The following is a 15091-nucleotide window of genomic DNA, read 5'->3' as shown; positions in this document are numbered from 1 at the left end:
CTTTTAGCATTATAAACCCGTCTTTATTTATTATTTACCATAAGGTATAAATACTTTTCCTTTTTTTATTTACAGTGGCAAAATAAAGAGCGCAGTGCTTACTTTTTGTTGTACAGATGGATATGGGCATGCTTTTTTATTTCTGTATTCACAGCATCCTTGGTTTTGCAATTATCAGGTGGCAAACTCTTCATCTTCTTGACAAACTGGGGCATAATCCTATGCCTACTGACACAGTTAAGTGGTGCTGTGCTCGCGACAAGATGGCACTTCAATTTAAGTGGTACACGAAGTGTGGTGATGGAAGGTCGTACCCTTAAAGAGCCCCCGCCAACACCTTTGCTGGCACAGTTTTATTGGCTCCTGCATGGTACGGCATTATCATTAGCATTGGTTATAACGACGGTTTACTGGATCTTTTTGCATGGCAAAATGAGTAAGTTTAGACATGGCAACTCTTATTTAAAACGGTAGCACTTCATGGTGTCAACTTGAAAGAATCTGCTCTAAAATATCTTAAAAATCATTACAACTATCAAGTTAAAGCGGAGTCATTGGTGCCGTTTGTCGTATCGCTATAGTCGTATCCCTATACGATACATTGTTATCGATTAATGGTGCCTTAACCTGTGAAAATTTCATAAAAATGAAGAAAACGCAAAAAATTACAAACATATTCCACAAAAAATAAGTCTCCTAGTCATAACGTATCAACAACAATGAATAAATAGTGGTACGATTTTTTTAATTTAAATAAATCTTTATTTTTTGCCAAGATCTTAAAGAACCAGATAATCACTGTCTCAAAAACCTTTTAAATACTTACGAAGCAAAGTGCTCCGAGGTAACGGCATACTTACAGCCAATAACAGAGGTCAATGACGGTGTCCTCATTATAAATAACGCGATTGCAACCATCAAAATTTCCAACAAACAACCAACCCAAATTAATGGTACCTACCTTGTAACATTCAAAGACTCTGTCACAATTAACCAAACGCTATTCATAAACAAGGAACAATGAATTTTCGTTAACCCAGAAACTCCATTGGCACATAGAGTTAATATCACAGAGCACATAAAAAACCTTTCCTTGCCCGTTCTTCAAGAACTTCATTTCAAGAACCTTATCCATATAGAAGACCTTAGAAAGAAAATTACATTGCATGTGTCAATATACAATTTACTCTTCTCGTCAGTAATTGTCATTGCATTTATTTTGATAATTTTTAAAATCATATCTCGAAAGCAAAAAAATAAAGAGAAAAAAAGCCAAGCAATTAAATCTCTTCAGCAAAAACTTAAAAAAGCCGAGGACGACTTTTCTCTAAGGGAGGGAGTAGTTAACAGCGGTTAACGCTAATACCATGTGCCACATTCCCACAGCAAAATTCTGGATAATTTTATCCACACTCTGACACCAGACTAAACAATGCATTTTTGAATATGCGCTTCTGTTTCGACATAATGAAACATGGCCACACTTAAGTTGGTATCTACTTATTCTGTTCACTGTTAAAAGCTAGTGAACTAATATTCGCGGAAAATGATGACGTTGCCAAATTCCCATATGAACATCTGCATGCATTACAGAGGGCGTAGATTAAGCTAAGAATAGAATAAGAAAATAAAGTAAATAATTTGTAAGCAAAAGGTGCATAAAAAAGTATAGAAATACCAATAAAGATTCAGATTAGATTGGACCGCTAAACGAGAATGGCACTCTAGTTCATTTAAACAAAACACCCCATTTTCATTCAAAATAGACTCCGGATCCGATGTCAATTGCATTCCTGTCAAATATCTTTCAAAATTTAAATCTAAATTCATTAAAAATGTAATGATTATCCCTTGTACGATTATAGTGGGAATAAAATAAAAACTCTTGGCACAGTAATATTAAAATGCTCTGATCCTGACTTGAATGCGGAACAAGAGGAAGAGTTTGTTGTTGTAGATAATGCGAGCGTACTAATTTTAGGGTCGGAGACTAGTGTAAACTTTAAGATCATAAAACGGATGGATATCAATACTATACAGTCTAAAACGACACCGTTTTCAAAAAGTAAGAGTGATTTTATTAAGCAATATAGTACTGTTTTCAAGGATTATGTAAATTTCCAGGAATTGTTTCAATAACACTAAAGGAGGGGTATATACCTTGTCTGCATTATAAGAAAAGAATACCATTAAGTTTGTTAGAGCGTTTTAAATGCAAAATTGAGGAGATGGTGGGGAATAAAGTTATCCCTCCAGTCAATCACCCTACGGACTGGGTACATAATGTACACTTAGTGGGAAAGAAAAATGACATTCGAGTGTGTCTGGATCCAAAGCTATTAAATAAGTGTATAAAACGAGAGCATTTTCTGATCCCGACTTTCGATGATGTAACTAGTCAATTAGCAAACAAATGTATATTTACTGTACTCGATCTCAGTAGTGGGTTTTGGCAAATGGAGTTGGATGAACCAAGCTCAAATTTAACAATGTTTATGACACCGTTTGGTCGCTATAAGTTCAATCGCGTACCCTTTGACTTAAATTGTTCGCCATCTAAATCTACAAAAAGTTATTAAATTCAGCAACTCAAATATTTTTAGGTTATGGATATGGCGAAAAACCAAAAACCAATTGGTTGGCTACGATACGGTTACGACCTTAAAGGCCAATTAATGGTGACTTATAACCATAAAACCATAACCAGATAAAACAGCTGATCGAACCTACCTTATGGACATCAATGTAATCGATTATTGGTGCCATACCATAACGCTAACGCCATAAATATACCATAGCCAACCAATTGGTTTTTGGTTTCTCGCCATATCCATAACCTAAAAATATTTGAGTTGGTGAATTTAATAACTTTTTGTAGATGTTATTCATTGTTTTGGATACTTTATGACTAGGAGACTTATTTTTTGTGGAATATGTTTGTAATTTTTTGAGTTTTCTTCATTTTTATGAAATTTTCACGATTTTTAGGTTAAGGCACAATTAATCGATCACATTGGAGATGGTTATGGTTACGACTATGGCGTTAGCGTTAAGGAAGTTTAATTAGCCCTTTAGCGTTACGATATGGCACCAATAATCGATTACATAAATTCCCATAAGGTTGGTCGAATCAGATCTTATAAGCTTACCGATACGGTTACCGATAGCGCACCAATGTCTGCAGCTTTATTCAATCAAAATATAGGAAAGTATAGTCGTCGTGAAAATTGTATACACAAATTTAGGTACAAAATCTGTAAAAGGACTAATATGGAAAGTTTAAATTCATATTTGCAGAGTTGTGCGAATATTTTGTAAACTTATGAAAAAATAAAAAAACAAATTGCCATACATTTTAATCAGTATCTCGGAACGTTAATGAAAAAATGAACATTAATTTTGTTCGTAATAAAACTGTATGCATTTTGGATTCTAGCAATTTTTTTTATGGAATAAACGCAATAAAAAAATATTGAGGTAAAAAAATAAAATGTTCATTCTCGATCACATTTTTTCGTGAAGTTGTCGATCCCATTTTTTTCAACAAAATGATCCAGACAATTTTATGAAGTACATACATTAATCTTCTCTTCTCTGTCCTCTTGGCAAATACTGGAAGTTTTGTAGGACCTAGCTTAATTGCTGCCCCGAGGTCTGGCAACTCTGCCGCCCCTAACAGCGGGAGCCTTGGCCTGGCGAGCGCAGGATAGGAACGCAGAAGGTTTTCAACCGTTTCTTCCTGCAGCTCGCACTTCTCACATCTGCCTTTACTGACGAAAATTATTCAATTAAAATAACATAAAAGAATATAAGATCAAGTAAAATTATATTAAAATAAATAAAATTTAATCGATTTTTAATTGGCGAGTTGTCCGTATGTAATCAAAAGAGTATCAATATGATTTAGGAAACTGATATGTAGGTATGTATATATGTTATCGAGGTGTTGGTTGGTTGGTTGCTGTACCGCCCGGATACCAAATATCCGAGCCCAAGTTTCACACGGGGCACCATTTTGATGCACATTCCTCCTGGAACCCATTACTGCTGATTTCGTATGGCTAGTCGGTACTCCGTTCGAACCAATTACCAGGCCATGCGGCAAGTGTCCCGTTATTGTGGCAGTGATCATAAAGATGTCTTTCCTTGACCTATCTAATAGGTCCTCTGTTTTCTTACTATCGTAAATCGACCCGATTTGCTTGGTTATCCTGCAGGTGTCCGAGGCGTACCAGCTGGACACAGCTAACTCCTTGAATCTGCTATGTATGTTTATTTTAATTGATGTAGGCGCCATAGTAGCTGCTTGGCTATCTGAGTAAATACAAGTCTCTACTGACGATTCTCTTACACGAATAGGCTATGTAAGCCTTTTCGATCCTACGCTCGATGTTCAGATGTGGGGCTACCGCAATCATGGAAATTAGTATTCAGGAGGATATTTAGTGATTCCTCAGCAGATTCCGTCGACATTCCATCCTCGCCTCTCACGTGATCGTTGTGATGTTCCTTGCACAGCTGAGCACGCACGGCTCACGGCTGTTGTTAATCGACGAGCAGAAGGATTTCCCTAAGTTCACCGCTCCATCACGGCAAAGATTTTTTCCTTTTGGATGCTGATCGGGGTAAATTGGTTGTAGGATAATGTAAGAGCGCGCGGTTATCTACCGCATCGTCCAGCTCTTGCGAGTTGGTGATAGTTAGGTTAGAATTTGCGTGTTAAAGAGGTTTTGATGTTAAACTAATGAATTTATCGCATTTCGTCCTCTTGAGGTTTCTGTAGTGGAGAGAAGGGTTATGTCGAAGAAGATCCAGCGGTTGTCGGAAAGTGAGGGCTTATCTGATACCCGCCACTTATCAACCAACGTCGAACGATCGTCCAAGGCTAACGTCAGATCCAGCACTTTCTCCTAACCATTGCACCTTTCCGAACTGGGAAATATAAAGGTACTTAGATTTGAGTTTAGTATATAGTTGAAAAGGGACTCACCTCTATCCTTTGTAGTTCTGCTACCCCATATCCTGTGTCTAGCTTTGACAATTTTGTGACTTTGGTTGTTTTCTGTGAAAAGTTTGAGGCCGATAGGCGGGTGCTATAATTATAACATAAGAATGCATTAAAACATATTTTATTAAAATGCAAGCTCGTGGATTACTTTCATCCGCTCTGTAGAACAGATTATATGAACTCCTGTTCAGCCCCATAACCTTCTGGTTGTAAATTCTGGGCTCTTCATCCACTGATGTTAATATACTCCTCGTAAAGGAGGACCTTCAGATTATCTATAGCACTTTTTGAATGCTGTAGATTCAAATGAATACATTTTATGTTTGCTGCTTTAGTCCCCACTACTAATGCTGACGCCCTGCCGCAGTTGAGCTGCGCTTTCTACTTCCCCAGGGTTGTCCTCATCTGGGGTTTTGTCTCCTATGAACATCTTCACCTTTGCCATGCAAAAACAACCTTATGGTCTGCTTTTGCCAGATCCTCAAGAGATTCCTCGCATATAGCAACTAAGATCAGCTGGCTGGTCTTTGATGGGTGCCTCATCTTTTATGAGCTGCCAGTCCTGACCGGAATGCTTCTGTTAGACAGCTTGATGCATTCTAGCAGGTCGGTGAGAAACCAATAAGGAGACAATGAAAAGCTGACAACAAATTGATAGCAAGCTAATAAAAAATTCAAATCCCGAGCCTTGTTTGTATCGTTTGTTCCCGATAAGAAGCCGACGAAGTTCTTATCAAAAAGCCCAAAAGTGTTTTTTGTTAAGTTACCTCTGTTGTTCAACTTCAACCCGGTGGCAGCTCTACAACTTTTTCAGTTTATATTCAGAAAATTACAATTAATATTCGGAAAGTTACAATTGAACCGAAAATTTGGAATATGAATTAGAACTTTCTAAATATGAATTGAAACTTTCTGAATATAAACTGAAAAAGGTGTAGTTAACTTAAAAATATTAGCTTCCAGACGTACACTTGCATGTTTACACATCGAACTTCACGAGTACTTGGTATTCACGCCTATTTTTAACAATTGATAATTTTTTTTGCGGGGCTGTTATTCAATTATGGAGATATATTCAAAGTGGTCCAAAGAAGCCTTAAAGTACAATACAAAGTATATAAGTTCAATGGTAAACACCAATTTATGTTAAGAGTGAAATATTCTAATGCAATAACTGACTTATCTTGTTTTGTTGATTTTCCGACAGGGTGGACAAATGATGTATATTGGAACGATTTTCCGTCATCCCTTGTCAAATTTGGTTTTGAGACAAACCGGTTTCGGCGTTGTTCCATCATCAGTGTCGATTTTCGTTCTGATCTGTTGTTGTCGTTTGTCCTGTATTTATAGTTCATAGGTATATGAACAGGTATTGTCGAAATTGATGGTTGTGCATATTTAGTTATGTGTATGTGCTGTGTGTTCATTCAGAACCGAGGGTGGTTTACTAATCGATTTGTGTGGCTGACTGGGGTAGGTAAAAATCCGTGATTTTAGTCGTTTGACCTTTGTGGGTTTGTTGTTTTAGTGTGTTAATTGTTTTGTGTTTATTTGTTGTTGTGTGTTTGTCTGTTTTACCTGCGTGATTACTTTGTTTCTTGTAAACAAGTTTTAAAGGCTCGAATATTGTGTCAGAAATTGTGTTTATCTGTTCGTTTATTATTCTACCGTCGAATGTTTCCTGTTTGTCGATTTCCATGTTTTCGAGTACGTTGAGACGTCGGCCTTTTGCTTGTATGTGAAGAACCCTAACTGTTTTATTGATGTTTGCTGGGGAACATTCATTTTCGACCATGTGATTCGCGAAGTTACTCGGGTATAATGTTTGGATTCCGTATTTTTTTGTTGTAATCTCTAACATGTTCTCTGAACTTTGCCGTCCTGTTTGTCCTATGTAACTATGCTGGCATCCGAAGGTAAGCTTGTATACGCCGTGGCTGCTAAACAGATCCTCTGAGTTAGTGTTAGTTCTTAGTTTTCGCCCTAGATTGTGCGATTTTTTGAATGCTGTGTTAATGTTTTATTTTTTAAAGAAGTTTGCCAATTTATATGTTGCTTTTCCAGTATATGTCATAGTCGTCCAGCTATTATTTTCCTTTTCATTATTTCTTTTTGATTCTCCATTTGTCCTTCTGAGCTTATCTACTAGTGCTTTTTTATATCCGTTGTTTTCAGCGATATTAGATATGACCTCAAGTTCTCTCTTATATGCCTCTTGTGTAAGAGGTGTTCTTTCAAGTCTATGTACCAAGTGCCGTAATGCTGCATTTTTATACTGTTGGGGGTGATTTGAGGTATTGTGTATTATTGTGTCAGTGGCCATTGGCTTTCTATATATGTCATAGTTAAATCTTTTGGCTTCTTTATCAATATTTATCGCGAGGCCTAGATAGTTGATTCCTCCATCTTTTTCGGTTTCCATTGTAAATTTTATATTTCCGTGCTGCTTGTTGAGGTACTCCAGTACAAGCTCTTCGTTATTAGTAGTTAAAACGCATATTATGTCATCCACGTATCTAGCATAAAATGACACGCCTAATTTAGATTTCAGCTCCTGTATGTACTTTTCTTCCAGATTTTAATTGAACACTTCCATAAGAATGGCTGATATGGGGCTTCCCATTCAAGACCGTTTGTTTTTCTATATATTTTATTGTTGAATTGAAAATAGTTTTGACGTAAAGTGGCTCTTAGCGTATTTGTGATTTGCATATTTTTCACTTTGTTTTTTGTATTATGAACTATTGTTGAGCTAACTATGTCCAAATTATCCGATAGTGGTATAGATGGGTATAAATTTTTTATGTCAAAAGATACCAATTTGCTGTTCCTTGTTAGCTCTACGGTCTCAAGTCTCTCTATTAGTTCTGTTGTGTTATCTATTGCAATAAATTGAAATTAATATGCAATTATATTTTACCAAGCATGGAGGAATTCAGATTCCACCAGGAGCCATTAATCATCTTACTAAAATCGTGTAGAAATTTGATAACTTGACATAAACAAGCAGAAAACGAAGCTTAGTAGCATAGGAGTTGGTTTCAAGAAAACAAACGTAAATGAGAAAACGTCATATGGAAATAAGAATAGTTACCTGTAAATGAGAAAGCGACAGTTGGAAATAAGATTTGTAAATTGATATTAAATTAGTCAATTCTAAATTAGAAAGCGTCAAATGTAAAAATTAGAATAGTCAGATGGAATTGCGAAATCGTCATATAAAAATGAGAATAGTCAAGTATAAGTGCGAAGGCGTCACCTCAATATGAGAATAGTCTTACTACTGACAACAAAGAAAGCGTGAAGTACAATATCGGAAGCGTCAGCTCTAATTGAGAATAGTCAGTTGTAAATGGGAAAAGTCAATTGTAAATGCAAAAGCGTCAAATGGAAATGATAATAGTCAATTGTAAATTCTTTTCTTTTGTCACTTATTTACAGATAAACCCATGCGTTATCCAGGTTTGAGTTTTGTAACACACTGCCTCAATTCAGTTTTTATGTTGGTTGATTTTTGGGTTGTCGCATTTCCGGTGCGTTTATTGCATGCTGTTTATTGGATGCTCTTACCCATAATCTACTATGTCTTCACTGTCGTCTATTACACTGCCGGTGGATTAGATGAGTATGTGTATTCTAAATTTTGATTAGTTTATTGAACTACATTCACCGCTTTTCTATTGCAGATATGGCAACCCATATATTTATCCAATTCTCGACTGGAAAACTCCAGAAAGAACCATAACGACATTCGCTGGGGTTTTTCTTTTATATGTGATTTATTCACCAATTTTATTTGCAATTAGTAAGTTTAGGCGGTACCTTTCACGCACCCTGAACGCCATGGATAGTCCACATGCAATGGGCTTAATTTAAAGTCCTTCAGTGAATGGGCTTTTATTAAAAAAATTTCATGGAATTATGTATCATGTCACATTTTGAGTATACAAAATTTTTAGTATAAATTTAACCATAAAATACATTTGATGATTCATAAATGAAGTTCATTAATGCGAATTCATAACAGTATATACAAATCAATATGTATATGTATTATTTTATCATAATAATATTATTTTAGAAAAAAACCAAGAAATTGATGCGAATTATTAACAAGTATTACGATTTTAAGAAAGTTTAATGAAATGGATTATAAGAAATAAACTAAAATGTATTAGATTATAGAAAATTTAAATATGTATGTACTTCCTCGAAACAAATAAAGAAAATTTTTCCAGTTATATTAGGATTTAACCTAGAAATTTGAAATAAGTAGCTGGAAACTTGCATACGCCTTAACATGGTGGAACCAAACAGGTTACGGCCGTATATCAGCTCATTCGTACTTTTCCTTATGATTTGACACTATGACTGATTTGCCGCCAACTTTTTTGGTTCCGTCATCCGCCTTTTTATAAGCTTTTATTTAGTTTCACTTTTGTTGTCTGTAATGGAATCTTGCAAGTTAAATTTGATACACTTCCCGGTGTCCGATTGAGCTGAAATTTTGCACACATGTATAACTGCGATGACAATGCAATATTACTTAGTTAGAATTCGATAAATTAATCGATAACACAGTTATCGGTAAAGATTTGTATATACTTTGGAATAACAGCCTAAGTCCCATACAAACCCGCCGGTACCTATCCGTGGATTGTGATATTTGGACGTGGTGAATCACGCGTATCACGCGTGGTGAATCCCAACGCTTGCGAAAAGCGGAGACACAACCCTCTGTTGTATTTCTGTGTATAACCAACATAGCTGAATTTTTAAGGCTGTTTAACTCTGTAATCTTTTCTGTAATTTATTTTGCTTTTGGAAAAATTACCTATTTGAAAAAAGCTGGCTGAAAAATATTGGCATAACAGCTTAAGTTAAATCAAGAATGGAAAAACTTGGAAAATTTGAGCAGATGTGGCAATTTCGCGTGTCCGTTGAACGAAATATTGACAATATATTGATCATCGCTAGGAAATTAGCGACATTCCATCAACTTAGCAGCACTTTAGCAATAATACTGTTATTATTTGGCCGCTCAAACACACCTATATTAATTGTGCATTAAATTTAAAATATACAACTCAAAAATGACTCCGGTTGTTATGTCCGCAGCATTTATTTGGTGCAAATACAACATAATAATTTACACGGCCAAAGCCATAATAATTTGCACGGGTCATCAATTCTTTCTCTGATTCAAAAGCTGAACTACCAGCGCTACCGTCATCAGCTCTTACATCACTAAAATTGCACGAATGTCCAGGCTCATGACTTTGTTAATCCAGATGGTGAAAACGAAGACTCAAAGGAATGCAACCTTGCAAACAACAGCCGTCATTTTCAAAGTGTAAAAATTATGTGATACAACGAACGCTAACGCCGTTAGGCTGTTATCGGTAAGTGTTGCAGGGATGCACTTTAACGTTAAGCTAATCGTTTATCCAAAAATTTCCACCGTTTCCGTTGAAACACTTCGAAATATTATCGATAAAGAAATTATCAAGATAAATTGTATCTCGATTTTAGCCGAAACAAAAAGCTTTCGTTATCGTTAAAAACTTTAACAAAAACGTGATACTTTATGTTTGAATTGTGCTGGCAATGCTATAGCCATCGTGAAGCCGTAAGGTGGTAACAGCGAGCGGACATACACACACAAACTCCATGTAATTTGTTTGTGTAATTCATTGGTGGTAATGTCAAAAATACTCTGAGAAATGTTCGTACTGTCAAAATTTATGAGAAAAGTTGCAATCAGCTTGCCTGATGCTTTCACCTTTAATGACTCCGCCATCAATCAGCTTTGCCAGCATAGTTTGAAATTAATAATCAACATAAACGATTTGATTTCGTTTTGATATGGCAGAAAACGAAACAAAATCATTTCGTTAATTTGACGTTCTTAACGTTAATAAACGAAACGAAATGACTTTGTTTCGTTTATTAACGTTAATTATCGTAACGAAATGATATCGGTTCGTTGGTTAAGCATGCCTGAAGTGTTGCATACTTTTCTGCGCACTTGATTTTGTTTTACAGATTTTTGGCGATGGAATTTTAGCTAAGCGAAAGTAGGAATTTTATTTTAAAACGGATTTAACCCACAGATGAAAGATCTGCAATAAGTAGTTGTAAACTGATCGCGGCATAGGCAAAGTTAAGTTATTTAACACTGTTTGACACAATTTTATATGTGCTCTCTGTCAAAAATGCTTCAACTAACTTAGTCACATTTTATTTCGATTATGAATATGCCCCAATATATTTGGATTATGATATAATAAAATTAAAGAAAAAAAACTTTATTAAAAATAAGCTTTTATTATTGGTTAATAAAATTAACTAAAAAGTAAGTTAATACATTAGAGAAATGGATAGAATGAGAAGTAAGTAAAGATTACGTAACTAATTTAAACAATATTTTACCTTACTAAAAATTAAAAAAAATTCCTATTTAAATTAAATTTAAGAAAAAGGCTTTTCTAAGAACAAGCTTCTATTACTTGTTAATAAAACGAACTAAAAAGTAAAAAATAAAATTAAAGAAAAAAAAAACTTTTTTAAAAATAAGCTTTTATTATTGGTTAATAAAATTAACTAAAAAGAAAGTTGATACATTAGAGAAATGGATAGAATGAGAAGTAAGTAAAGATTACGTAACTAATTTAAACAATATTTTACCTTACTAAAAATTTAAAAAAATTCCTATTTAAATTAAATTTAAGAAAAAGGCTTTTCTAAGAACAAGCTTCTATTACTTGTTAATAAAACGAACTAAAAAGTAAAAAATAAAATTAAAGAAAAAAAATTTTTTTTAAAAATAAGCTTTTATTATTGGTTAATAAAATTAACTAAAAAGTAAACAATAAATTGACTCTAAAGAAATATAACACTTTATAATTTCATTGTAAGCTTTAACGATAATTAGGCTTTTTCGTCTGCGACAAAAGAATTCTATATTGTACATAATTATATATTTTTAACATTAAAACTTTACACCTAAATTATTAAACCTTACAGTTTATATCACAGTCCTAATTGTTCTAATAAAAGCGTGTTACATTGCGATAGCAAGAAAAGGAGATCCTAAATGTTCTTAATTATACCATCAAAATTCAACACGTTTTTATTAGAACTGTGATATAAACTGTAAGGTTTAATAATTTAGGTGTAAAGTTTTAATGTTAAAAATATATAATTATGTACAATATAGAATTCTTTTGTCGCAGACGAAAAAGCCTAATTATCGTTAAAGCTTACAATGAACTTATAAAGTGTTATATTTCTTTAGAGTCAATTTATTGTTTACTTTTTAGTTAATTTTATTAACCAATAATAAAAGCTTATTTTTAAAAAACTTTTTTTTCTTTAATTTTATTTCACATATGTACGTTGCAGATGGCATTAAAAATTTTAGTTCTTTGCAAATATATCGCTTCCTGCTGCTTACTTTAGTTTTTTGTTTGTTTTGCGCTCACTACGGATTTTTTATATTATGGAATGTTCTACAGGTCTTGCTTGAACTATTTTTTTACGGACTCAAGTCTTTATGAGTTGGTGATCGTGGTTATAATAATAATAAAATACCCAACGGATTAATACCCTCCAAAGCCCGCCCAACCGACACGAGGGGTGCATCCGCATGACACACGAATTTTGTTTTTGCCGAGTTGTTGATAGGCGGAGGTTTGTTAAGCGTCGAAATCTAAAACTGATCAGCTACAGAATAAAAACAGTTGGAAATTATGCATATAGTAAATTTTTAAATAAGTTAACGCTTTTAGCATATAACGTTTTTTTTTCATTTTTATATTTTTTATTTTGTTACTGGTTAAGATAGGATAGGACAGTTTTCTTTATAGTAAAAAGTGAATCTGTTATATCAAACGAGTTCGAATGAGAGTTAAAATCATGACACAAACACCGAAAAGGTTCATTTAATTCGAAATTAGTTCAACAGAAAGGGGCTAGAAATCAGTCCATTCAGTAGTTTAGCCATGAATAATACGCCTAGCATTTCTATACGACTTGCGAGAGTTGGAGGATTGATAAGCTTTAAACGACTAGTATAAGGTGGAAGATTATACGCAGAGTCCAAATGAAAATTCCTCAAAGAGAAAAGTAAAAATTGCTTCTGTATTGACTCAAGCCTATCTGCATGAACTTATATCGCGGACTCCAGATTATTGATCCGTATTCTAGTATCGGTCTAACTAATGTGGTAAAAGGGGCTTTGGTTACAGACGGGTCACTAAATTCTTTAGACCATCGCTTCACGAATGATATAACACCCCTAGTCTTATTGATAATAGTCATAATATGAAGGTTGAAACTAAGTTTAGCATCCATCATGACTCCCAAGTCAACAAAATAATTTACTGACAAAAATTATTAATAACGTAAGAGGCTGCTGGCAAAGATCTCCGAGAGAGGCACATGAATTTATTGAGGTTCAGCGGCATTGAATTCGCGTTGCACCAAGCAACTAAGCAGTTTAAATCCGCTTGAAGCAAGGAACGTTCTTCCATAGGCGCATAGGACCTAAAAAGTTTAACTTCATCAGCATCCACTAAAATTTTGTATTATTTTTTTGTGGTACAGATATCATTAATATATAGCAACAACAGAATTGGACCGAGATGACTGCCCTGTGGGACGCCAGAGTGAACATTAATGACATTTGAAAGAGTATTTTGTATACTTGTTGCGTTCCACCGCAGAAATACGAAGATATCCACTGGGTGAGAACAGGTTGGAAGCTGAACTGAGTTTGCTAGTTTCTGACAGTGTTAAGTGTTATTTTTTTGTCGATCCGCAAAAAAGTCTTGTGTTTTTTATACCCAGCTGTACTTGTACACAGGGTATTATAACTTTGATTGGATAACGGTTGGTTGTACAGGTATAAAGGAATCGAGATAGATATAGACTTCCATATATCAAAATCATCAGTATCGTCCGTCCGTTAACACGATAACTTAAGTAAATATTAAGATATCTTCACCAAATTTGGTAAACGAGCTTATCTGGACCCAGAATGGATTGGTATTGAAAATGAGCGAAGTCGGATGATAATCACGCCCACTTTTTATATATATAACATTTTGGAAAACACAAAAACCTGATTATTTAGTAAATAATACACCTAGAAGGTTTAAATTTGACGTGTGGTCTGATATTGAGACTAATGATAAAAATTTGAAAAAAAAATTTTAAAATGGGCGTGGCACCGCCCCCTTGTGATAAAATCAATTTTACAAATATTATTAATCATAAATCAAAAATCGTTAAACCTATCGTAACAGAATTCGGTAGAGAGGTAGCCTTTACTATATGGAATGCTCTGAAGAAAAATTAACGAAATCGGTTAAGGACCACCACTTTTACATAAACGATTTTTAAAAGGGTTGTGGACGAATAAAATAAGTTATATCTTTGCAAAAAAGAGCTTTATATAAATGGCTTTATAACAGTAAATAGGAAAAACTTCAAATTAAAAAAAAAAATGACTAAGCAATTTTCTATGTTTCGGGAGCCATAACTCGAAGAAAAATTAGTTCAGAATAGAACCATATGTATATGTATTATTGCGTAGTCTTCTAACACTATTAAGCACACAAAACAAACAACAACAGCATTTCAAGTGTACAGCTGGGTATGTAATGTTCGGTTTCACCCGAACTTAGACTTCCTTACATGTTCAAGCTAGATTTAGCTTTTTTATCCGTTTAGCTAGAAAAGTTGCGTTTTAGCTTTAAGCTTTTTCAGGTTTCTTAGAAATTTTTTTAGCTCTTTTTAGCTTTCTTCAAAATTTTAGAAAATCTAGATAATCAGTTTTATGTAGATTCAATTTTAAGAACATTGCATGAATTCGGGCTATATTTAAAAAATTTGAGGGGCTAAGGAACAGATAATTTTTATTTAGCCTTTTTTAGCTTTTTATTTTTGTCAACCTAGCCTTTCTTCTGAAAAAGTTCTGGCAACACTTATAATAAAGTTGTTATAATCTACCTTATAATTCCTTACGTAAGTTTTATATTATATGACCTCGAAACGGTATCTTTCAAATAAATATTATGC

The 15091-nt window shown here is 34.2% G+C and overlaps 2 protein-coding genes across 3 annotated transcripts in view; both read left to right on the top strand.

The window, feature by feature from the left end:
• The window catches only part of rost (rolling stone), a 72541-nt gene extending 63244 nt beyond the window's left edge, over window positions 1–9297 (top strand). For both annotated transcript variants that reach the window (XM_067765692.1, XM_067765691.1), the window contains exons 2-4: window positions 76–436; window positions 8450–8633; window positions 8695–9297. In XM_067765692.1, coding sequence (XP_067621793.1) covers window positions 76–436; window positions 8450–8633; window positions 8695–8884 — 735 coding nt within the window. In that variant the 3' untranslated portion in view covers window positions 8885–9297. The remainder of the gene's footprint in view (window positions 1–75; window positions 437–8449; window positions 8634–8694) is intronic.
• The window catches only part of LOC137239890 (protein rolling stone), a 195700-nt gene that overhangs the window by 62321 nt on the left and 118288 nt on the right, over window positions 1–15091 (top strand). The gene's annotated exons all lie outside the window — the stretch shown is intronic.

Source organism: Eurosta solidaginis, chromosome 2 (genome assembly GCF_040869045.1).
Source record: "Eurosta solidaginis isolate ZX-2024a chromosome 2, ASM4086904v1, whole genome shotgun sequence".
Lineage (NCBI taxonomy): Eukaryota > Metazoa > Arthropoda > Insecta > Diptera > Tephritidae > Eurosta > Eurosta solidaginis.
The sequence above is the reverse complement of the archived record's forward strand: the minus strand, read 5'-3'. Positions and strand labels throughout refer to the sequence as shown.